The sequence below is a fragment of the Phaenicophaeus curvirostris genome, chromosome 1 (genome assembly GCF_032191515.1).
Source record: "Phaenicophaeus curvirostris isolate KB17595 chromosome 1, BPBGC_Pcur_1.0, whole genome shotgun sequence".
NCBI lineage: Eukaryota > Metazoa > Chordata > Aves > Cuculiformes > Cuculidae > Phaenicophaeus > Phaenicophaeus curvirostris.
The window spans coordinates 87,092,219-87,117,415 of NC_091392.1; the positions used below are offsets into that span (position 1 = coordinate 87,092,219).

The 25,197-nt window shown below is 44.9% G+C and overlaps 1 protein-coding gene across 1 annotated transcript in view; it reads left to right on the top strand.

Annotated features, from left to right (window-relative positions):
• Window positions 1-24,683, top strand: part of ARHGAP31 (Rho GTPase activating protein 31) — a 66,451-nt gene extending 41,768 nt beyond the window's left edge. Inside the window, exons 4-12 of the mRNA XM_069867295.1 lie at window positions 1,913-1,995; window positions 2,509-2,616; window positions 4,331-4,476; window positions 6,264-6,462; window positions 8,758-8,882; window positions 11,206-11,265; window positions 12,259-12,885; window positions 13,220-13,533; window positions 14,409-24,683. Coding sequence (XP_069723396.1) covers window positions 1,913-1,995; window positions 2,509-2,616; window positions 4,331-4,476; window positions 6,264-6,462; window positions 8,758-8,882; window positions 11,206-11,265; window positions 12,259-12,885; window positions 13,220-13,533; window positions 14,409-16,862 — 4,116 coding nt within the window. The 3' untranslated portion in view covers window positions 16,863-24,683. The remainder of the gene's footprint in view (window positions 1-1,912; window positions 1,996-2,508; window positions 2,617-4,330; window positions 4,477-6,263; window positions 6,463-8,757; window positions 8,883-11,205; window positions 11,266-12,258; window positions 12,886-13,219; window positions 13,534-14,408) is intronic.
• Window positions 24,684-25,197: the final 514 nt, after the last annotated feature.

Consider the following 25,197-nt stretch of genomic DNA (forward strand, 5'->3'; position numbering starts at 1 on the left):
CCAACCCTGTTCAATGTCTTTATCAATGACCTGGATGAAGGCATTGAGTGCACCCTTAGCAAGTTTGCAGATGACACTAAGCTGGGTGGAAGCGTTTATCTGCTGGATGGTAGGGAGGCTCTGCAAAGGGATCTGAACAGGCTGGACCACTGGGCTGAGACCAATGGCATGAGGTTTAACAAGGCCAAATGCCGGGTCCTGCACTTGGGGCACAACAACCCTATGCAGTGCTACAGACTAGGAGAAGTCTTGCTAGAAAGCTGCCTGGAGGAGAGGGACCTGGGGGTGTTGGTTGACAGCCGACTGAACGTGAGCCAGCAGTGTGCCCAGGTGGCCAAGAAGGCCAATGGCATCTTGGCTTCTATCAGAAACGGCATGACCAGCAGGTCCAGGGAGGTTATTCTCCCTCTGTACTCGGCACTGGTGAGACCGCTCCTCGAATCCTGTGTTCAGTTCTGGGCCCCTCACCACAAGAAGGATGTTGAGGTTCTGGAGCGAGTCCAGAGAAGAGCAACGAAGCTGGTGAAGGGGCTGGAGAACAGGCCTTATGAGGAACGGCTGAGGGAGCTGGGGTTGTTTAGCCTTGAGAAGAGGAGACTGAGGGGAGACCTCTTTGCTTTCTGTAACTACCTGAAAGGAGATTGTAGAGAGGAGGGTGCTGGCCTCTTCTCCCAAGTGACAGGGGACAGGACAAGAGGGAATGGCATCAAGCTCCGCCAGGGGAGATTTAGGCTGGACATTAGGAAAAAATGTTTCACAGAAAGGGTAATTGGGCACTGGAACGGGCTGCCCAGGGAGGCGTTTGAGTCACCTTCCCTGGAGGTGTTTAAGGCATGGGTGGACTAGGTACTAAGGGGCATGGTTTAGTGTTTGATAGGAATGGTTGGACTCAATGATCCGGTAGGTCTCTTCCAACCTGGTTATTCTATGATTCTATGATTCTATGATTCTATGATTCTATGATTCATATCCATCTCTGGCCTTGAAATGGGCAATATTCGATTTGCTGATGGTTGTGCTTGAGAAATGGTCTGCTGGGAAAAGGATAGTGACCAGAACAGAGATAGCAGTGTCAGTGTGGATGTTGTAGTGACTGCTACAAGATGCTTCTCTAGTTGTGGCTGGTAATTTCAGGTTTGTAATGTTTAAGCAATGGGTGGTTTGGGACAGTTTATTTCCTTCCTTTCCTAGCAATGCTGATATCTGACTGTAGGCAAGGCTTCTGTTGGCAGCATGAATCCCAGCATCTCTCTTTGAAGTTGCTCCAAACTCCAGTGGCAGCAGGGTAGCCAGGAGGTTCCCAGACAGTCATGGATGGTTTGAGCTTGCTGGTGGTTTGTCCTCCCCCAGCACAAATACTGAAAAGGAATAGCTGAACAGATGAATACCAATGCAGTAAAACCCCTAGGAATACAGACAAAAGCTTATCATGGCTCTATAAGCTTTTGGTCCACAGAGACTTGCTCAATACCAAGACATATAGACCTTGATTCTGTCTAACCTAGTCTAAACCTGAGTATAAGAATTAAATGAATCTACCTGGACAGTGATTTTGTTAAAATTTCTTCAACAATAAAAGATGGAAACTTACTCCCTTTAGTTCTCTTCATATGACAGCCAAAAATATTACAAGAAACCTAACTCCTAATTGAGACTCTAAGTCCTTAAATGCCCCTCTCCCTAAAACACTACCCTGTCTCAACATGTGGCAAGGATGTGCTGAAACATGAAATAACAAAACAGCAAATCTCTGTTGTGCTGGGAATGAAAGGAACTATTGATACCAATAGCTTTGCAAGGTAACAAAAGAGCATTCCCTCTGAGACCAACTGTCTCATGTGACTGCCCTTATCCTTCTTCCTTTTCCCCTGAGTCCATTGCCAAGGCGGACTGTTTCCTTTTGTTTCCACAGGAAGCAGTATCACGCTTTCCTGAGGATGAGCAGTTGGCAAGAATTCAGAATGTCATCCAGGAGCTCCCCCCATCGCACTACAGGTGAGAAGGTGTCCAGCAAGGTGCTGAGGAACAGTGCAGTAACCCTCACCATCAGGGAATATTGCCTGAAAAAACACTGGAGTTAACACCCAGGAGTTAACACCCAGAAGTTCACTCCCAAAAGCTGACTTCAATTCTGACACCAATTTATCTAGCATTTAAATATAACTGTACAAACTGTTGTTAGAGATCAAACAAGCTCTCGCTGCTGCAGTCTATCATCGGTACGACTTCCCTCGGTAGGACTCCCATGGCAACCTTGATCAGTGTCCTGGGAGTGGTGGTGAGATGATGATCTCCTAGAGGCACTTGAGCAAGAGTTAAGCCCTAAGCCTTTGCAGCATGCCACTCCTTCTCCCATCCATCTTCCATCTTCTTCACGCTCATCACACTAAAGATTGTTTGGATCCTGCCCCACCATTGGCCACTCCAGATCACAGTTATTCAGATGCTCGCTGCTATCAGGCATTGATCACTTGATGCTGTTTTCTCTCTTTTATGAAACCACTGCAGAACACTGGAATACTTGATCAAGCACCTGACTCACTTGGCCTCCTTCAGCAATATGACCAACATGCACACCAGAAACCTGGCCTTGGTGTGGGCTCCCAATCTCCTCAGGTACAGTAGAGAATCCTCTAATCCAGAGACCAATGCGGACGCTCCAAGTGGAATGCCAGCACCTAAGCCTGCAGGCCCATCCCTTGAGGGAAATGGAAAAACAGGGAAAAGCAGAGCAACTAAAGGGAAGAGCAGAGCAGAGCAAATAGCTTTTAGGAGAAGAAAAAGATTCTTCCAGGTTGAATAATCTGAGGTTTTACTGCCAGCATTCAAGGCAGTTTGTGGTTTTGTGTGTTTCTTATAAAAAAGCACTGTTATTTGCAAGTTGAGCACATTGATTTAAAAATGAGGAGTTAGCTCATCACTGTGGAACGGAAATGACGTTTCTGACAGTGCCAGTGCTTCTGCAGTGGGGCAGTAAGAGACAGTAAGGCCTGGAAGGGAGGACAACGCAGTAATAATACTACAGGCCTGTGCCCAAATCTGCTTGAGCGTAAATCAGATAAACTTTGTGGGATTAAGGTGTCAGCTAGTGTCAGACCTCAAGACCACCAGGTAGTTTGTCATATTAGCTATGCCTGGCACTCTGCTGGAAAGAGGCCTGGACAAGGTGCAAGCAGAAGTTTGGCTGATATGTTGTAGAGCTACGCAGAACCAGAAAAAATAGTATCTGGAAAAAAATATTGAAATATTTTTTATCCTGTTAATCATTTTGCTGTCCATCCCATGCCCATGTATTGAGAAGAATGAACTATGCAGCCAGAGTCCAGGACTGCAGCTAGGTAGTAGAGGGATGATGTCGGAGCTGGTGGGTGAAGACTTGGGCTGGCAGAGGACAGGAGGGAGCGACATTGGCTAGAAAGGTACAGGCCTGAAAAGCATTCTCTGAAGAGTTATCTCACCCTTTTAAATCACAAAACAGGCAGAGCAGGTTCTGAAGATGAATCAAATGTTGACTTTCTTGAATATCACAAAGTGGACCTTTGCTACAGAGATATATTTATTCTAACATCTGACCTTGTCAAAAAAACCTGAAGTCTGATTCCTTTTGCAGTCTTTCATAAGTGCAAGTCCTAGGGAGAAAAAGAAAGGAGCAAGTAATGCAACTGCAGTCTCCTTACAGGGTTATCCTCTTGGCAATGCCCCAAGCTATTATCTAACATACCAGTCATTAACTTTACAAAGGATCCATTGCCCAGAGATAATTTCTTCAGCAACACTTTGGCATGTCAAGATAAAGAATGTTTCTTTGCTGAGAGTAAGAGTGAGAAAGGGGGAGTGCAGGAAGGCAGAGAAGAGACTACTGGAGCACACGCCAAAGCACTGAAAAAATTGATGGGGGGTAAGACCTGAGAAAGATTCTAAGGGATTTCACTGAGAGATGACTGAAGCATTGAGTAGAGATCTGGAAGCAGTGTTTGAAGGCTCCTGCATTGCCTTTCAGGCCCAAATTTGCAACAGCTGAAAGAAGAGCACGGAGGGAGAAGAGTGGACTTTGAGAGTCACAGTTTTATCTCCTGCTGATGAACGTAAAAGGGAAGTAGGGAAAATCACACAGGCAGGAAAGAAAGCAGCAGAGGTGACAGAGAAAACAGGGAATTTTTTTTTTAAAGAGTGAAAAGGCAGAGAGGATGAGGGCCTGAGAGGGAAGAAGAGCAAAAGGTGCGGAAAGAGTGGGGAAAATATTCCTGTTCTAAGCCTTGCAGGAAGAAAGCCGATATCTCCTACATAGGGGCTGTGTGTGACAATGCTGGCTACCTCTTTCTTGGTGCAGGTCAAAGGAGATCGAGGCTGTTGGCTGCAATGGGGATGCAGCTTTCCTGGAGGTGCGAGTGCAGCAGCTGGTGATCGAGTTCATCCTGAATCATGTGGATCAGATCTTCAGCACAAACAGAAAAGCCAGCTGTGCGGAGAGCATTGGTAACAACTTTCCTGAACCACTCTGTGTGTCACTTGCCATGTACTTCAGCTCTAATTGTGTCCTCTTCCACTAATATTTCAACTATATCAACCCTTACTGTGCTCACAGACATCCCCGAACACACCTTGAGCCCAATCTCTCATTACTCTTGTTCTCTTCATCCCCATCTCCAGCATCTTCTTTTTGGATACTAGCAAGCTTTATCGTACTCCTAGATTGTCCTATGGCTCATCTTTTGCATAATCTCACCTGGCTTAACCCTTTTGACAAAAGGACTGATTGTTTTTCAGTCCTGGACTAAGCTTTTTATCTAAGCTCATCAGCCACAGTCTCAATTCTTCTCTCAAGCTCCCCAGTTATAAGTCCTCATACAGATGATAACTGCCCTGCAGCCACCATATTCACCCAAATCAGAGGCCACGCTCCCAGGACAAGCTTGTGTTCTAAATACTTATGTCTTGTACTTGGAGACATTTCATAAAAGAGGCTTTTTTATTGTGGGACATCAACAGTTTTCAGAGATGTTGTTTTTGTCATTTAGTGACGGGCTTGTTGTCAAAATGCTCTTAAGTCTGTAAAGTGAGAGGTTTTGGATCCACACTGACCTCACATAATTTCAGAACTATGCATCTTTCTCTCTAACACACTGGGAAAACTTGTAATAGCTTCAGAAGTGAGGGAGTAACCACTTTTCTGCTTTCCAGCCCTGTATCAGCTTGTCCTGTCTGCCTTTCCCATAGCATGTGACATTCTTTGCTAATATCTCCCAGTCTGTCCCTGGACCTTGCATTTCCAGTGTGGTGCCCTGCTTGACCTGTAGCAATCCTGCTCTGCCAGTGCGAGTGCCATTCCTCTGCCCTTATTTATACTCTGACAGAAGGCATGGAGTGAGGAACTGCTCCTGTACTGCCTGAAGCATTGTAACAAAATGCTGGTTAGTAAATTCTAAGGCTTTTAGTTGTACTGCTGGTCACAGGCCCCAAACTGGCCCAAGTCTGATAAGTGCTGAACACCACTGCCCTTTTAACAGCTGTATGGAGTCAAGAGAGGAACCCATTTGATGGTGTCATTTGATTTCTTCATCGGAAAGTGCACATTCACCCAGCTCCTCTGCACAGGCAGTAGCTTGCACCCTACTTCAGCAGCAGGGCTAAGTACTGAATGGACTCCAGAGCCCGTGCCTCCTTCAAGCACTTTGAGGTGGTCTATTTAAGACAGGGCTGTTATTGGGGTGGCATATGGGAAGTTGGCTTTGCCACTGCTCATGGTAACAGAGACCTTCAGTTCTTAGGGCTATTGGTCACACTGCCTTCCAGAGCCCTGAAATGCACTAGGAAGGTAAAGTAATGTGTTTTTCAGAACTGCTCCTCTTCCTGGAACAAGACAAGGAGAAAGATGTGGAAGTGAGAGAAAGAATTAGGCACCAGATTTGGATTGGGGACTGAACTAATCACACATCTTGGGAGGGAGGAAGGAAGGGAATAAGGGGAATGTATGAATCCTGGTGGTTTTCTGAGATGCCTCTTTCATACCAAAGCATCTACAGCAGAGGCAGCAAGTCTGTGTAACACAGCCTTTGGCTGGCAAGCGTGGCCCCTGCTGGGAATGCACTCAGATGGATAAGGTTGCTGGGGAGATGGAAGACTTATCTGACAAAAAGCCTCTCTCCCTGCACGTGCTGCTCCTTTCCCCCCTCCACAAGAGATGTTCCAGTCAAATAAAGACATGAAGCTCTTGCTCTCCTCTCTCCTCACCCCAGGCTGGAATGTATTTTCTTGCTTTTCAGAGAGCGCATCGGTTGTGAAAAGTCTGACCCTCCCCTCAGCTTCCCTGCCAATGAAACTGGTAAGCCTGGAAGAAGCACAGGCACGGAGTCTGTCTGCCTCCCACCCTGCTCGGAAGGAGAGGAGAGAGAACAGCTTGCCTGAAATTGTACCTGTAACTGGGTCCCTCTTTCACACAGTTGTTGACCTCCCTGACAGCAAGTAAGTGCCAAGAGGAGCGTGAAACACAAACAAAAAAGCGCAGGTTCCCCAGCATGATTGTGAACGAGACTTTTTTTTAAGACAGACACCCGCACACTTGCACACCTGAATTTACAGCCACTATTGAGAAAAAATTCTGTGACCATCTCAAAAGAGGCACAGCTGCTCCTCAGAAGCATTGCACTTGCTGTGTTCATAGCCCCACTAAACCTCATGTGTCGTGGTTTAACCCCAGCCGGCAACTAAGCACAACACAGTCACTTATTCAATCCTCCCTGAGTGAGATGGGGGAGAGAATCAGAAGGGTAAAAGTGAGAAAACTCCTGGGTTGAGACAAAGACAGTTTAATAAAAAAAGTGAAAGCTGCACATGCAAGCAAAGCAAAACAAGGAATTCATTCACCACTTCCCATTGGCAGGAAGTTATTCAGCCATCTTCAGGAAAGCAGGACTCCATCACGCATAATGGTTACTTGGGAAGACAAAACACTATAAATCTGAATGTCCTCCTGTTCCTTCTTCTTCCCACAGCTTTATATGATGAACATGGCAACACACAGTGTGTAAAATCCATTTGGTTGGTTGGGGTCAGCTGTCCCTGCTGTGCCCCAGCCTACTCACTGGTGGGGTGATATGAGGAGCAGAAAAGGCCTTGACTCTGTCTAAGCACTGCACAGCAATAACTGAAACATCCCTGTATTATTAACACTTTTTTTCCCAGCACAAATCTTAAACAGAGTCCAACACTAGCTACTATGGATAAAACTAAGTCTATCCCAGCCAAAATCAGCACATCATCCCTCTGCTGGGGCAGAACCTCACAGAACTCCCGCAGGAGAAATTAATTGTATTTGTATCCTTGTGTCAGCTCAGGATTTGGCTAAACTTGGGCTGAGCATGGAGCAGGTCCAGACACAGCTCTCCTATGAGTTCTAACTGCTGGCAGCTGCTCCATGACATGTCTGGTGGCATTGATCTGCTCAGCTTCATCATTCTCCAGGTTCTTCTGCACTCATAGCCAAGAAGAAGGGCAAATTTTCACTTCTAGGATGGAGAGATGTTTACATAGTGGCTCCTATGCCATTTGTGCCTATGCCAAGAGAAGAGTCCAATTTCAGCGGAGGTTACTGCAGTTGTTGGCACTGCTGCTCAGCATAAGTATTTGTCTATTGGTCTATCTATCTGTTAATATATGACCGCTCTACTGCCTGGTTTTGAGAGGTTGCAGCCTCTGCAGCAGGAGGCTCATTAATCTACTGACCCATAAGACACCAGAGCAAAGATATATCTTTGCACTTGATATAGAAAAGCAAAAAGGAGCCATCTAGCAGATTACTGTCAAGAGGAGAACCCAAGATATAATCCTCTTTGTAGGTCTGATTTGTGCTCTTCTGGGTACTGATCTGAAAGAAAAGCAGAATGAGGGGGGCAGAAAGCCCATTAGGGAGAGCAAGACAAGGAGATAAGATGATTCTTGTTCTGCAAAAGGAGAGACTGAAAGAGGAGTCATAATGGGTATGTAAAGCAACTAAAACAGAGCTTCATATGGTAATAGGCATAGAATAAAATTGGCTTCAGGAGTAGCAGCTTCTTTCTGTTTAAACCTGGGATTTCCAAAACGACATAGGGAACTGGTGTCCCAGTTCCTCTGACAGTTGTGAGAAACTGATTTAATTCCTTTAAGCTTCCTCCTTTTTGGTTAGTACATTATACTTGCATGTAATCATATAACACCTATAATTAAATTAATGTTGGCATAAGAAGCATTAATAGCTAGTTTGTACTACAGGATCCTTTTATTTTTGCAAATTCATAAAAACTATAGCATGAGTACTTTAGAGAATAGCTTTGCACACCAAGCAATAGTACCAGTTCTATCAGTTCTCTAGAATTTATCTTCCATTCTGTCATTAAAACCTGTTAAAAAGGCAACTTTTCTTTACTGTATTTCAAGATAGTTCTAGCCTCAGAAACCTTTCCTTTCTGGATACAAGCATGGTTGATCACTCAGTCAATTTCAGCTGTGCTAGCATGATGCCAGAGTGAGCTCTCTGAAACGTTGACTTAGGTGTCTTTCCATCTATCCATGACATAGTTAAATCAGCAATAAAGATAAATCACTTCCAGGAAAGCAAGAGTTTGTTGTGTGGCATGCTTTGCATGCCTCAGAATTAAAAGAAGTGTGAGAAGAAAAGAGGGACAGTGTTGAGGGGAGAATGCTCAGAAGCTTCTGTGGGATATTAAAAACACAAATGTCTAGGGTTTGATAACCTTCTGACCCCTTTTTTCCTTCCAGGAGAAAATTATCTACCAAGTCCAAGAAATGGAAGTCAATATTTAACTTGGGCCGTTCTGGCTCAGAATCAAAGTCTAAACTGAGTCGAAATGGAAGTGTCTTTGTAAGGGCACAGAAGCTCTCTGGTAAGAACACACTTTTCAATAAAGTATTTTTCTCTGCAGTTTTCTCCTGCAATATTGATAGCATGGGGCAACCTGTATCCACACAACACTAATATTGTTAAACATGAGATAATCTACAGGGGTCATGTTTGTTGCTTTCTTCATGGACATCTCATTTTCAAGTGGTGAGAAGCACCTTTTTAGGAGGATATGCCAGGCAGTTGCAGTAAATATTCTGTTTTGGTACAAAATAAGCAGGCTCCTGTTATTCAGCTGTCAAGCTTGGGGACTAGAAAATGCATTGTAGGTTTGGATTAGTCCACTCTTCTGGTCCAGCCAGCCTCTGACTCCTCACGTTCTTTATACGGCACTGCCTGAATGGCTGTTCTTCCACTAAAAGACGTTTAAGAAACAACTGTGTTCAATGTCTGTGAAAAACCAAGTGCCAGGAGTTCCTATGGCTCCTTGCTCTTAGCACTTTGAGGGAAGCTATTATTTTTGCAGGATTTATAAGAAAGAAGTTGTTTTTTCTGCTGGTTGTAATCCCAAATTCCAGCCTGTCCTGAGCTGCAATCTCTTGAACACCCTCTTTCCTAGAAAATCACATGGCAGTGCCAATTCCAAGTCTTCAGAAATGATCACTCAAGTTCTAAAAATCATGAAGTTGACTTAAAAGTAGCCAGAGTTTTTAGAAGAAAGCATACCCTTTTTTTACCTGAGTTCATAAAGATGTGTTTTAGGTTTCTATGTTCTAGGTTTTTTAGTATCTCCAGGACAAGAAACTTGCTTTTTAAGAAGAAGATGAAGGTGTGATATTTTTAATCTCATGATTCCAGGAGCTGGTGTTTGGAGGAGCACTACCAAGCATTGCAAGACTTATAATAAAATAGTTAATATTGGCAACATTGCCTACTGCCACATGTAAGAGAGGCTGTAGTAGGATCAGAAATGAGTGTGAAGCCAAATGTTGGATCCAGCTCTTCCTGGACCCCTGCCTTCCCCCATGTACAGATGGCCTCACAAAGGGTGCCCATGCAGATCTCAAAATAGCTCTTGGTCCTATTTTGATCATGGAATCACCTCACTTTGATAAGGATTACTCTGTCCCAAAATAGTGCTAACCCAAGGATGCCCAGGAATGACTGGAGCCCAGTGACTGTGGGGGCCAAACTTTGTTCCAGGCACAGTACTGAGTAACAGGAGGCTGTACGTTTTCACTAGCAGGACACAAGAATGCACAACCTTGTGCAGAGATTTAAGCATTTAAGTAGAGCTTTAGAGAAGCTGCCATGTTGTATTTTTGTGTGCTCTCTGCTTACAGTCTAATGTAAGTAAACAGATGGACTTGCTCTTGAAACTCAAAACATAGTTTTAACACAGATTGTGTCCACGCACACAAATCTGCAAGTCATAAAATGTGATCTCCACAGTTTAAATTCTGTTCCTCTGGGAAAGTGGAGCCAGCGCTCAAGACATCATGGCATTTGAACATAAAAAGTAGCCAGGTTTCCATATAAATGCAAAAACTAGCTGGAATTTCTCCTATGCTGGTGTGAAAGTCAGTCCCAGTGCCTTAACTATATAAACAGATGAAGTCCAACAAGCCCACTCACTTTCATACCTACTTTGTCCAGCATTCTAAATAGCACCCAGACATTTTCCAGAGCTCCCTGCACCCTTTTGGGGCTGCCAGAAACTAACTTGTCTTCTTTGCCAGCTACATTCCCCCCATCTCCCCTTTTCAGAGCAGTAACAGCTACACACTTCCAAAACTTCTCAGGAACAGACCTGTAGAGTGTCTGGCGAAAAAAAGCAGCTTGTTTCAGGACAAACGAGTACAGAGAAGATGACAAGGAAAACAGGTTGCCTACTAGCCTCATAAATTTCCTGGAGTGCTTGCTAGAGGCAAGGTGTGCTCATGCCAGCAAAAAAGCCTGAGAGTGCAATGTAAAAATCACTTAGCTTTTCCTATCCGTAATGACAGGTGAGAAGGCATTTATGTCAGTTTAATTGTAAAGCCCCCACAACCAATAGTCTGAATTGATCAGGAAGGGCCATGGCACATAACAGGTTTGGGGATGTGTAACTGCTGCACAGTGGAGAAGGGGTTGACTGGCTGGGTTAAGTATAGCTCTCCACATGTCCAGCAGGTGCAAAGCTGTTGTTAGCACTAACAGATCACCAGCTGTGTGGACAAGTGTTGTGGGTAATAAACTGCATGGTGTGGTTATAGAAGGGGAATGCCTGGAAATGGAAAATAACTTTGATGTCTGCCTTTGGTCTTTATGGGCTGAGATCTGCAAAGCTGCAGGGTCTGAAGCCTGCTTCTAAAACTTTTCCACAGAAAAAGCAACTATTCGGCCTGCGAAGAGCATGGACTCGCTGTGTTCTCTGCCAGTGGAAGGTGAGATATCAATAACCTCTACTGTAATGGTGAAGAATTACATCTCTGCACTCTAAGCTTTCCCCTGTGCTTCCGAGGATGCAGTGGTCTGTTTCTTTGCCTATCTCATGGTGATGTGCACCTTTGTATGCTCATGCCATGGCTGCTGACATGTGCCCACATCTTTGTGTGCATGCATTTTTAACCTTTTTCTGTGTCTTTAATATTGGTGCAAGCACCTGAGAGTTACCACTGTGTCTATTGCATCTTTATTAGCAGTGGGATTGCTTCAATTTCCTTCTTGGTTATTCTGGGCACAAAATTCGCATTCATAAGTGAAAAGTGCTTGCAATAAGCCAACAAAGCCTAGCACTATGATCTTTGTGGAATGCATGCTAGCCCTAGACTTGGCTGCATCTGCTTAAAAGTGGCCTCTAATAATAGTCTTAGGTGACTTACAGTGAACTTGCAGTACCTGAAAGGTACTAAAAGAAAGCTAGGGACGGACTTTTTACAAAGGCATGTAGTGATAGGATGAGAGGGAATGGCTAGAAATTGTAGAGGGATACATTTAGACTAGATATAAGAAGGAATTTCTTCGCAATGAAGCTGGTGAGGCACTGGAACAGGTTGCCCAGGGAAGTTGTGGATGCCCCATCTGAGGTTGGATGGGGCCTTGGGCAGCCTGATCTGGTGGGAAACGTCCCTGCCCATCACATCGGGATTGGAATTGAATATCTTTAAGGTCCTTTCCAACCCAAACCGTTCCATGATTCTATGACTCTGTGATTTCCATTGAAGAGTATCCTATCCTGCCTAACTAGTTTGTAGGAAGCCCCAGGGCTGGAGCCTGTAAGGTCTTCAGCACCTGCTGTCTCCACCTGTTTGGGGAAATATGGGTGTTCACCAGGGCAGGACTCATCCCTGCAGGGTCTGAAGAGGGCTGCTTATAGAGGAAGGTTGTTTGCTAGTGTTTTGCTTCCCCCTGGCTTCCTCCTTTCTTCCCATTTCTAGGGGACGATGAAAAGAGCAGATTCAAACGGACAGTGACTACTGGAGGGTTTTTTGTTCCGGTGATGAAGATGCGGACAGGAGGCACAGGCAGCTCATATGACCTCAGCAAGGAGAATGAGTGGGAGCGGGAAGGATCTGCCATGGGGGCCAAAGGAAACTCAGACCTGAGTGGGGAGAAAGGTCCTTCCCGGACACCTCAGGCAAAGTCACCCCCTGAGCAGCTGAAAGTCTTCCGGGCAGCAGAGGATGCTGAAAATGAGCAGACTTCCTCCAAAGGTGGCCGCATGTTCTACACCTCTGAAACAGCCTCCAAGTCAGGCTTCCCAAGCAGCCTCTTTCCCTTGGAGGCCTCCCCTCGTCACCAGAGGAAAGCCCTGAACATCTCAGAGCCTTTTGCCGTCTCTGTCCCCCTGCGGGTATCTGCAGTCATCAGCACTAACAGCACTCCCTGCCGTGTCCCTGCCAAGGAGAAGCTTTCCCTCTCCAGCCTGGAGGAGTTGTCTTCCCTGGTGGCTGAGGGCACGAGCCCCTGTGCCCTGGAAGCAGGGACTCACACGAGGACAGAGCAGGTGCTGGAGCAGAAGGAAAAACAACTGGAGCCCACTCTACCAGCAGCAACATCCAGAGGTAAAAGTGTGTTACAGAGGGCTATGTGGAGCCTTTGTTGGGCTACTGGAGTTGCCCTGCAGCTCAGTGGTGTGGAGGTCACTCCAGACTGTTCTTGTGGCAGGAAAGAGACTGAGCTGTAGCAGGGTGGTAGCTGATGGTAACAGGTTAGGCTGGTTCTTGTTGCACTAAAGAGACTGGGGAGGTGGGTGGCCTCCCAGAAATATCCAGTTGCGTTCAGGGGAAACTCTTCAGCTTTGTTAATTGGCATTGAGTTGAAACAGCATTGTTTTTTCTTAGGGCTCGTGTATTCAGACAGAAGTAGTTACATCATTCATTTGTGTTTCTGATCCAGGCTCTCAACCTGAGGAGCTGTTGGCAGGCAGGAAGCCCGAGCCCTTAGAAACTCCACAGCCAGCAGCAGAAAATCAGGAGATGTTATGTGGGCAAAGCAGCTGCACGAGCAGCACCAGTAGCACCCAGCAGTCCTCAGAGAAGAGTCCCACCTTGAAACAAACACCATCCTCAGAGGATCGTATGAGGCCACTCCCTACAGACAAAGCAGAGCAAGGACAACTCAAGATGAAGGATGTCTCCTCAGAAGGCAGCTGTGCTCAGCAGGAGATTGAGGCGGCTAAGACAGAAGGAAGGTCACGCTTAAGAGATGTGGTAAGGAAGTAGGCGAGAGAAAATAGATGGGCGACAATGTCATGATGGTGTCTGGGAAGTTGTTTAAAGTTTCTTTGGGTGTCTGTAGTCATGAAAACTCAGTCTCTGACCTATGCTAAGCAGTGAAGTATTGACCGTGTACTGATGTCACTTCTGTCCACATCATAATGTGGTGATTTACCTTTACATGGCTACTTTCAATCTTCTTTTCCTGTAACTATACTATTGTAGTCAGTAGAATCTGTCTGCACTGAGACACTCCAGATGTGAGACTGCCTGGATGTCTGAGCATTTTGACCCATGGTCTCTGAATTTCCCTTCTCTTTTTACTGTCCTATTTGTCCTGTACAGCCATAATAGTCCTTTTATTTCAATTCCCTACACACTATTATTTTAATTATTATTATTTAGGTCCTCTGTATCTTTAGCAGATCTTTTTCACTGAGTTGCTTACAGCAGTACTCATCTTTGGACAGCTATTTAAAGATCTGTTGGCATAGCTCCTTGAATAGATTACTCATTGCAGTGTGTGTGCAATCTGGGAATGCAGATCCTCTGGCAAGGCCAAGAGAGACTGAATGGGAAGAGCTGGGAAAGTGTCTGAGACATTCCAACTACTCATTCATCTCACTCTTCTTACATCTGTCCAGGCCTCATTTTGGCTGCACCTCAGATCTTCTCCTCCAAGAACCCACTTGTTTATAGATGTATTTCCTTCCTTGGACTGGTAGCAGCACATGTGTCTGTGTTTCTGTACCTATGACTGCGCTCATCCAGGATCCTGTCTATTCTAAGAGGGCTGTTTGAGAAAAATGGAGGGATGTTCACTAGTAAGTTGTGAGCTGCCATGTCACGACATTTCTTCTGTTTTTCAGACTGAGGACCCTGCAAATGCCCTTCTAGAACCGCTGTGGCCAGAGATACAGCAGGAACTGAAAATCATTGAACCTGAAGAGGAGCTCTTGCTCTTGCCAGCTGCTGTTCCCAAGATGGGCCTAATTTCTGAATCCTCTTCTTCAGTACAAGCAGATAGTTCTTCCTCTGCCCCAGGGAAGAGTCCAATTCTCTCTGAGCAGAAATCTGCAAGTAGAACACCACAGACAAAAACTCCTGTGACACTATTTGGTGCCACTAACATGGAACAACAAGACAGCCTCCACAAGTGCCAGTCTGATGTAGCTGCACAGCAGAGCTGTGCTTCAGCCCTACTCAAACTGGGTACTCTTCCAGCTGGCACAGCCCCTCCAGAGAACCACCACCCAGTGGTGGACAGTAGGAATGAATGTCTAGCTCCTCCCCTGGACTGGAAGCTTAATAGTCAATCAGAATCTAATGAGGTTGCCCCAAATGATGAGTTTTCTTGTTCCAAAGGAGCACGTCCAGAGTCAGGGAGAGAAAAACATTGCATTTGCCAGCTGCAGAGGGAAAAGGATGGTCTTACTAGAGTCCAGACTCAGAGGGAGAAGCCTGAGATAATGGCTGTTGATGAAAGGGACACGTTGTCCTCCAAGGCACTAAGTGGAGCTGGAATCCAGGAGCTGGAGGAGGGCAATACTGTTAGCAGAATCCACGATGCTGGTGACCAGGATGATGAGGATACCTGGACAAATAATGTGCAAAGCTTAGAACTTGTGGAGCCATGGGAGGATCACCAGTGGGTTACAAGCCCACTCCATTCCCCTACCTTTAAGGACATGCAGGAGATACAGGAGTTTAAGCCACAGAACCAGAGAGCAGGGACAGGCCTTTCTCTCAGACCACGATTCAGTCGCAGCCTCTCCCTGGACAGTAAAGACACAGTGATGAGTCTGTGGACGATCCCGTTCCCTTTCATTGATGCCACTGACCAGCAACAACCATGCAGTGACATTGTGCCAGTGACTTGTGAGCTGTCCAAAACACAACCCATCTCTTCATCTGCTCTGGGCAAAACTCAGCAAGATGAGAGTGGCATAAGTCCTCCAAAAGAACCTTCAAAACCTGAGGAGCTGAGGTACCCCCCCAGCAGGGATGAAATACCAACTGAGAAAGAAGGATCCTCTAAAATCCCTTTGTCAGAGCTAGAAGAAAAGAAAGTGGATGTGAGCAAAGAAAACCCTTGGACCTCAAAGCTTGAGCTGTCTTTACCGTACCAAAATAGCCCAAGCGGTTCTTCACAGGCAAAGAACACAGAGAAAGAGTTACCTATGTCTCAGGACACTGCTCTGGCAGAAGAGACTATTACCAAAACATCTCCCACTGAGTCACAGCAGAGTAATAAAGGTGAAGATACACCTCGCAAAGTGAAGACTAGGCCCTCATCCCTCAACTTGGATTCACTCCTTCCAGCCCCAGATTTCTTCACGTTTGAGAGCCTTTCCATGGCCTCTGCCCCTGGGAACCTCCTATGTGGGCAGAAGGAAGTAAGAAGCAGTGATTCTGTTCCATCTTTGCCAACTGCCTGCCCTGCTGCCAGTAAAGGTGTTTCCTGGGGGTCTCATTTCAATGCCCACGTGGACCTAGACTTGGATTACCTGGCAATGGCCCATGCCACCACTGGCCGTCGTAACTCTGCCCCTGTCAGCGTCTCAGCAGTCAGGACCTCCTTCATGATTAAGATGTGCCAGGCTAGAGCAGTGCCTGTGATACCACCTAAGATTCAGTACACCCAGATCCCTCAGCCCCTGCAGGCTCAGAATGCCACTCTGTCAGCTGAGAAAAAGGAAGCAGAAGCCAAGCAGACCATCAGGCAGACTCAACGGGTGGCATGGAGCCACCATGAGGACCCCACGAGCCCACTGACAGAGAAGAAAGCCAAAGCAGAGAAAGAAAACAGTGACCCAGCTCAAAAGGAATCAGCCTGTCCTTGGTACAACAGCCTTGGCTCTCCACTAGACCCATCGCAGTCCAGTCATCACCCAGCTCTGGATGCCCCTGTTCTGCGCCGAAAGCGCACCTCTGAGGGAGAGGCATCCGGAGATAACCCACAGTCCTCAAAGATGGAGAGGCCATCAGGGTTCTCCAAGCCTTCCTATAGATCTAGGCCTGGAAGGCCCCAGAGTCTGATTCTCTTCAGTCCTCCTTTCCCCATTATGGACCACCCCTCCTCTTCAGCAGACTCCAGGGTCTTGTTATCACCCATAAGGAGCCCCACTCAGACCACATCTTCAAGTCCCATTTGTGGTGATCTGACTGAGACTTCATGGACAACGCCTGAGGGGGTGACGCTGCGGAACAAAATGACCATCCCCAAGAATGGCCAGAGACTGGAGACCTCTACCAGTTGCTTTTACCAGCCCCAGAGGCGCTCTGTGATTCTGGATGGACGAAGTGGGAGGCAGATTGAATAGCACCTGCTTCTCTTATTCTTTTTCTGTAGTGGATGAGATGGGAGTGTCCAAGACCAAGTCTGTTGCCATTTTGCTGTTGTTATAACTATTTTGTGCAAGATGGACCCAAACCCTTTACAGTTTCCTGCAAAGCATTTTACTACAGAGGGTCATAGTCTTTTTGTCATGCTTTTCCTTCCCTTTCTCTCCCCTGTCAAGTCCTGCAAAGTCTGCTTTTTTTTTTTTTTTTTTGTAAGCCAGTCCCAAGGAACTTGCATTTCCTCATACTTATTGTCTAATAAGCCCTGTAAAAGTCTCATCCTCCCTATGGAAAAAAAGGAAAAATAAATCTTGGTATAATTAGAAAATAGGGCTAGGAGGAAGCACTGTTCCAAAGCACTACAACCCAGAGTGCAGGGGCACAACATCTGCTGAGGTGGTTAGTCCAGATGTTTGGGACCTCCTTCCATTGTTTCCCAGCCACCAGTGAAGGGCTATGCCTATCAATCCCTGTTGTCTGAATTGGTGTAAATAAACAGTGCAGCAGGTTGGGGATAGCTGAAGAGAAAGGTGGAGCTGGTGTAAGCAAGTCATGCAGGGTGTGAGACATCCAAGGAGGTTTCAGTGACAAACATACAACCTGAAGGCACTGCCTCCAGCTCTCTCCTTGCATCAAAGATGTGCTCTTTCCAGGATGTGCAAGGGCTGGAATGAAAGTAGTTGGACAGGAAACGCCTAGTTGTTCTTTTAATCTTCAAGTCCTGCTCACGAGTTTTGTTGTGCTCAGCCACGCCTTCCTTGGGCAGACAAGATCTGTGTAAGTGGGGAATAAGTGTGTAACTAGATGTTGAGTAGTAGAGACTTCTCAGGCTGCTTATCAATGAGAGCAAAGATGTGGTCATAGCAAAGGCCAGAATCGACTGTTTTCATAATTTCTTACAGCCAGATGACACCTCTACAACTATCTTCAGCTGCGCTGTATGGTACCAACAGTAGAGAAAAGAAGAGGATCTTCTGATCTGCATGTCCTTGGGCTATTGCCCTCTTGCACCCTGGCTGACACATCTTTGACTTTTGGTCTTTCATTGCCACTGTGTGGCATGTCCCCAGGTGCTTCTTCCTCCTTTAAACTTCCTCTCCTTGTGATTTTTTACTGTTTCTTTGAGAGCATAGCTGTTTGTCACCTCCCTGCTGCTCAGTGCCTTCAAATTGATTAAGAGTATGGTAAAGAGGATGATTTGTGGGACTGCCGAACAGATCACGAACAATATGCTGAGAGGGGGATTTGAAGGGAATTAAATTCTCTCGTGAAAGGCTGTTATTGTTATAGGCAAATACACATTCATATAAGCAACAGCTGCCACAGGAATAGAATTAAATCTTCCTTTATAAATCCTCTAACTCTATGTTAACCACAGGCTCATCTATTGTCTAGAATATGACTGTAGGCGACTGTGAAGTCAGGTACAGCTCATGCTGTTTCTGCAACTTAGATGTCACTAGTGACTATGGAGGAGACAGAAATACAGGTAGTGCTGCCAGCCCTGAGATTGTGCTTGTAACAGTGCTTGCAGGGGCCATCAGTCACAGAGATGTCTGAGTCTGCAGGCCCTCAGATGGGTGTTATGGGCTAATAGTCTGAGCAGTAACTGAGCATCTAGTAGGAAGTGCTATAGCCACCACAACGAGTGTCAGTCAGAATTTCCCAATGGATGCATGTTTAGGCTTTGTCAGCAAATTCAACCCATGAGTTCTTTGTACTGAATGTGTAAATTAGTGTCATTGTGGCTGGAGGGCCCAGAGTCTGTACAGTGCTTTCTCTGGTCTCTTTGATTGCTAGAGGGGAGGGAGTACTTTTGAGAACTTTTGGACCCACAAGCAGAAGGAATGTGGAATTTTCTCCTGACATATCCAAAGGGAGTATGAAAAAATAGGAGGGCCGAGGGCTTTTCCTTGTTACCAGTTGCAGGTTTTGATCCTTCCCATTGTACTTCTCACTTGTGCGCAACAGCATGTAAAAGTGAACAGAGCAGAAAACTGAGTCTGTGCTGTCAGTTTTGTTGAGGGAGAATATTAAACCAGTCTAGAGTTCAGAGTTATTGTTCAGGTCCATGGTCTCTCAGAGATGTCAGGTGATATTTTGCCTGGGCAAGTTGTGGACAGAAGGTCCAGGATAAGCAGCTTCATGACAATTGTATTGTCCTTCTCCCAGACCATAAGATGCCTGCGCAGCCTCTCACTAGAATTATGGGAATGCCAGTCCTCCACGCCCCTCATAGTTACCACAGATCTGCACTGCACTTACATGACACCCAAATGTGCTTTTTACTGTCTCATGGGAAAGCTTTATACCACCACAGATGGGGTAATGGCAAATGGCTCAGGAAGGTGTGATACAAGGTATTGTAATAAGGCTTTGCAGAAAGTAAAAGTCGTGAAAACGATGCCCAGGGCTTTTTGGCATCATCAGAATAATTTAATTTGGGCAGGGATTTATATTCTCTCAGTTCCTAGAAGTTTTGACTGCCAAGACATCTGGAGCAGAGCCAGTGAAGCTCATGAAGAAATGTATCAAAAGAAAAAGAAAATGTGATGAAACATTGGCACCTTAAAACTGTTCTTTCCCCTCCTCCTCCTTATTCTCATATAAGCTGATCTATGAACAAGAAATGAGGTCTGGCAATTTGTATATAATACACTGTTTCAACTCTCAACAGTACTCCAATAAGTGATAGTACTTTTGGCATAAGTGATTAAAGTCCTGCAAGAGAAAATTATTAGAAATGTTTACTTAATATTAAAGATCAGCCTCAGCTAAAATCATATCCAGACTATACTTTTTAAAGGTATTTCAGAATTTGAACGCAGATTCAGGTCCTGGACTGTAATTAAGCAGAGATTCTTTAATGACATGTCTATTTTCAACTGCAATCCCATCTCTACCTACAATTTCATCTTCAGCCTTCAACTCGTATCAAATGTCCAAGAGCCTAGCCAACTGGGCTTAATGCAAGCATGTCACCATAGCTCTGTGGTCACAACTGGACTTGTATCAAGAGTGCTGACATAGAGCCCCACATCCTACATAGCTGAGAGTACTTGTTTAGTTCCCATGAGCACCATTGCGTAAGTGTCACCATTCCCAGCTCCAGACTTGGACTTCTGCAGGGTTTGCAATGTTTAATGATGAATCCATGTTGACACTGATATCAGCTTCAAGGACCAGAATTTGATAGTTGGGCAGAGTCAGAAGACAGAAGTCATCTCCCATTGAATGATGCCAACTGTGTGGTTGGAGCTTCCTGAGATCCAACTTTACTAAGCCATTCCTGAGGTCAGCCTCCGGGTCAGACCTGATGTCATCTTTCCTTCAGAGCGCTTAGGCTGTCCTCTGCCACCCTGCAGTAGCAGACTGAACCTGACACTGGAAGCTCTTCTGAAGTTCAGGGTTTTGCAGTGGTATCTCATGGCTACCAAACTCCTGCTTTCCAGCACTACACTGAATACTACAGATTTTAAGAAAGGATTTTGGTTTTTTGCTTAGTTTTGGGTTTGATTTTTTTTTTTTGGAAAGCATTATGGAGAGGGATAGATCATGTTTGTGGAAGATGGGTCTGGCCCAGAATTTGAAGTTTTGTGAACAGGAGAGCTAGGTCAGTTGGTCTTTGCATTATGGAAAGGACCTTTCTGAATAGACTGGAACACCTTTTGCAGCTCTACAGGAATCATTTCAGGGACACTGCAGTACATTTCAGTTTTCCTGAGACTATGAAGAGTGTGAAAGCTATCCCCAAGTTTGCAGATGGCCCCAGTTGTGATATGGTATCACTAGCATGTGTTGCTTGTGAACTTCTGTCAATGGGAGACAAGTGACTAAATTCCACTTATTCTTTCCATGTAGTCAGGGGGGTTGTGCAGGTCTTGGTAAGTGAATATGTAAAAATGCTCAGAGTGAAATGGTTGGGCTGGCAAAGATGAGAATTCCCTGATGGAATGTTAGCTTATGTGGGAGCTGCCTTACTGGTGGAAGAGTAAACAGAAATGAGGATTGTATCTTACCTTATAAACCACATTCCTCTGAGCTGTCCAACCCGTGCTATCACTTCAGAAAGACTGAAGAACTTTTTTTCACCTTTAGGATTTCAGAGGAACGTATTTCTGTGTTAGAGAGAATCCATAAGCCCTGCAACATTTTCCCCCATCCAGAGTCCAAGTGGTGCAATCAAAGTATTTTTTTTCTTTCTTTATGAATTCTGAAATGCCTGTAGTGGTGAATATTGTGTTAAATTTTTATATATATATATAAATAAAAGAACATTCTATATAAATATGTAAAAATGAAAGGTGATTAAAACAAAGGAATTGCCTAAATGGAATCCTGCACATCTGTGAAACTTGGGCTGATACTTGGAACCATTTTCTGCTGCAACTTTTGTTGCACTGAGGGTGTGAGATCAACTGCCTTTTTGCTCATAGAGGAGAGGTTAATTAGTTCTGGCTAATCTGAGGTGTGCAGAAGACCTGAATCTGCCTACCTGAGCAGGACCCTGTCCTGGGAGAGGAGGGATGAGATCAGGGGACACCAGAGACTGATTCAGCTTTCCACTACAAGCTTTTCCTCAGTGCTTGAAAATGCAAACAATATACTGGAGCATATATTACTTTCAGGCCTGCCCAAGTTTTGCAGTTGTCCCTTTTGCTCCTCTCCGTCTCTAGGAAAAAATAATCTCTAGGGTTGGGGAAGGAGCTGTAGCTTATCCCTGTTTCGTTTAGCTTTTGCCTGCTCCCAGTTGATGCAAAGGCTTGGTGCTAGCTAATTCTGCTCCAAGCAAGGAACGGAAAGCTTGCTTCTGAGTTCCCCTGGAGATGGAGCAGGACTTTAACAGTCTTGTGAAGGAAGGATGGCAGGACACAAAAGCTTCTCGAGGGCTCCATGCAGCAGCCCAGACCTTAGATCTTGTTCTCGCAGGCACTAGTCCCCTTTGAAATATTATTTGGTGCCAGGTCAAGGGAAGGGCTGGAAGTCGGACACTGTGAAAAGGACTGTCCTCATCACACTGGCCCTGGTTTGTGATTATTTCTCCTGCTAGCTCTGATGGATTGCATTTTTGTTAAGCTTTGTTCTTTGTGTGCACTTGCCTGCCTTTTTTTGCCTTATTGCTTTAAAAAAGAAAGAAAAACACATGCCACAGAAGATGTTTTGCCAGGTCTCAGCCATGAGATTAAACTGGATTTTTTATAAAAACTGACCTGCGCGCTAGTGATGTTTTGCAACACTTTCTTTTTCCTGGATTTGGTTTATGAATGCAGTGCAAATGCATGTCTTCTGACATGGAGTTTGCGCCCTTATTTTGTTGTGTGAGTGGCCAGGTTGTTAAGCTGTGCTTGTCTGGATTTTGATTGTGGAGATGAAGGTTAGAGCCTGATTACACACTTTTCTGATTGGAAGTTATGAGGGCTGCAGCTGCTCTAAACCTCTGAAAATGAAGTGAAGGCTTGGAGATTTCTGTAGGATTACTATTATCTAAAATGCTTTAAAATTTCTGAGGTCAAAATTAATCTTTTTTCTTACAATTTCTAGTTCTAGCAGGCTGAAATTTCAGTGATGCTCAATCACATCCTCCTATTTAGCACATCCTGTAGAATTCTGCCTTGCCTGTGATCATGTAGATCAAGTCAGAGCAGAGTATGGAAATACTTTGGTTTCCCAATGCTTGTAGAGGGGAAGCCAAACTGGAACAACAGAAATTACTAAGAAGCCTCTGGTGTATCATGTATGCACTTCTGTTGATTTGTAAAGGACAAGTAAGAACTTTAAAAGTTCTGAATTAAGTTCCCTGGTTCCCTGGATTCTTGCAGTGCCCTCATTGATCCAGTCTCGGAGCTGCAGCATGCAAGTGAATATTATTAGTGTCTGCCCATTATTCTACTCCGGGAACGAAAAAAAAAACAAACCAAAAAGAGAGGGGTTCTTGTGGTTTTAGCCTCAGTAGATATAACTGCAGTTCAGTCTGCTTTTGTTCTCCCTAAAAAAACAGATGAATCATTAGGTTAAATAAAATACCTTGTTGGGTTTTTTTTCCTACTCAGCATCTGAACTTAGGGCTTGACTCCCTTTCCTACCTCTTTCATGACTTCAGTTTCCCTTTAGGAAAATGCCTGCGTTGTTCTTCCTGCTTACCATGGCAACTGGCACACAAAATGAGAGAGAAAACCATGTCTGTTGAACTCTGGAATTGTTGTTAGCTGTAGTCAATTGTTAGTGTTGTACAAGAAACAGTATTTTTGTATTCTTTGTGCCACAGGGTCTAGCAATGAGTTGGCCACAAAACAAGAGAATAATCTCAAACTACCCCCTCCCTGCCTACATTATTTTATGAAAATCATGCAAAAGGTACGCAGCAGACCTGTTCATGCTCCACTCAGAACTGTGCCCTAAACCAAGGTTTTAAATACATGGTAGTGCTTGAAAACAATTTCAGCCAGTTCCTTTTGCCTGTTTTCCCATCACCATGAGTTTGAAAGTCTAATTCAGCAGAGTCATCTGTGTAGGTTGCATTGAAGCAACATCTATAACATCTTGGATACTTTCAACTACGCCAAAACCAGGATTAAGCAAAATCCCACACTGGCAGTTAACCAGGAAACAATCTAACCCAGTGCCAAAGAGCATTTGATACCAGTGTTTCACGCATCCTCCTTGCAATGCAGGAGTCCAGCAGCCATGGGCAACAGGACATCATGCTGGTATCCCACTGGATGGAGCTAAAGATCAACCGGCACCAAAGGGAAGGCAGGCAGAACAGGGAAGGAAATTTAGCCCAGTAAAGGCGACTTAGGCCAAGCTGGTACAAGGCATCAACAACAGCAGAAAGAGTAGGATCCTAATGGCCAAGTCAGTGAGACCTCTGAGTTCATTTTCTGTCTATGCAGGATAAACATTTTGAAGAACATGTCTCACCACAACGGTAAAGGGTGAACATTTTCAGAATTAATGATTAGAAATGAACGGGAACTGCAGAGCTTAGACCTGGCAAGTCCCGATGCACTCAAAAGTTAGATACAGTATGAGAGTTAAAACAAGGATATTTAGTTCACTTCATAATAAAAAAAGGGTCGCTATTTTCTTGTGTCTTGTTTGCAGACTTCAGTGTAAGATGAATCACATTTTGCAAACCTGGAAAATTCGTAGGAATTACATTGTGCACTTTGGATCCAGATCCATCTTGAAACTGGACCTGTTTCCTTCCATAGCACTTCTGCTACAGGGAGCACGTATCTTTCTCTCATTTAAATCCTTTTTCTGAAAAGATCGGGAAATATTTTAAATCAGTGAGAGGAAATGACTTCAAAGAAAACTTAGTAGCTGCTTAAGAACAAACCACAAGGAACAGGAACATGGGAACTACCAGAGCTGGAGGAAAAAGTATAACACACATGATGGTTATTAAACAGAGAAAGTTTCCCAATAAGTAAAACCAGAAAAGGAAAAAAAAAGAACCTCAAAAATCTACCTGTAAGATAGACTTAAACCAGTCTGAAAAATACCAGATAACTTCTTCTTTCCCTCCTCCTTCATAAGAGTCAGGAAGAAGTTTAGATCAGAAAAAAACAGGTGCTCACAAACTGCTTTCCTCACCTTTTTTTTTTATTGTATTGTGAGTTAAGTTGCTTTAAACACCAAGCATCTGACAGCTGAGGTGGAAAAGAGATGTAAAAAGTCTTGGCTGGTTGTTTGCAGGGATTATTTGAAGTGGCTTGGCTTTACCTTTCCCAGCCTTTGTGCCAGTCACAGTACTCTGCTAAGGATGAGCATTCTTTGGAAAAATATAGAGAGGGAAGGTTTTCAGTCCCACATTCACTCACAGTCAGTAAGAGCCTGGATAACCAGAGCAGCTCACTGCTGATCACTCCTTCAGAGTTTATATCAATCAGTGATCGTGCAAGAACTTCAGATGACCTTGCCTATGCTGGAATTTCACCTCGCATGCAAGCTAACACGATCAGAAACACCTTCACCTTTTTTCTTGTTGAGGATAAACCCTCATCAGTCATCCTCAACTCCTCTTGCAGCCGGATCTCCTAAAGATAGATGCCTGAGATTACAGGGAGAGTCCTTGCAGGAGGTTCCCAGCATACCACACGTTGCACAGGCTTTCCCCAGTTGCCAAAGACGGCAAGGCTGACAAGGGGTGGGAGAAGAAGGCTTCATTTATGAGCTAGTTTTAGGTCATACTTGGTCCCAAGAAGCATTTGCTTGGCACGAGTCCCTGTTGTAAGGAATGTGAAAAACTAAGATGCCAAGGCAGTGAGCAGAATGTGGAATAAATTGTCCAAGTTAGAGGATAGCAAACAC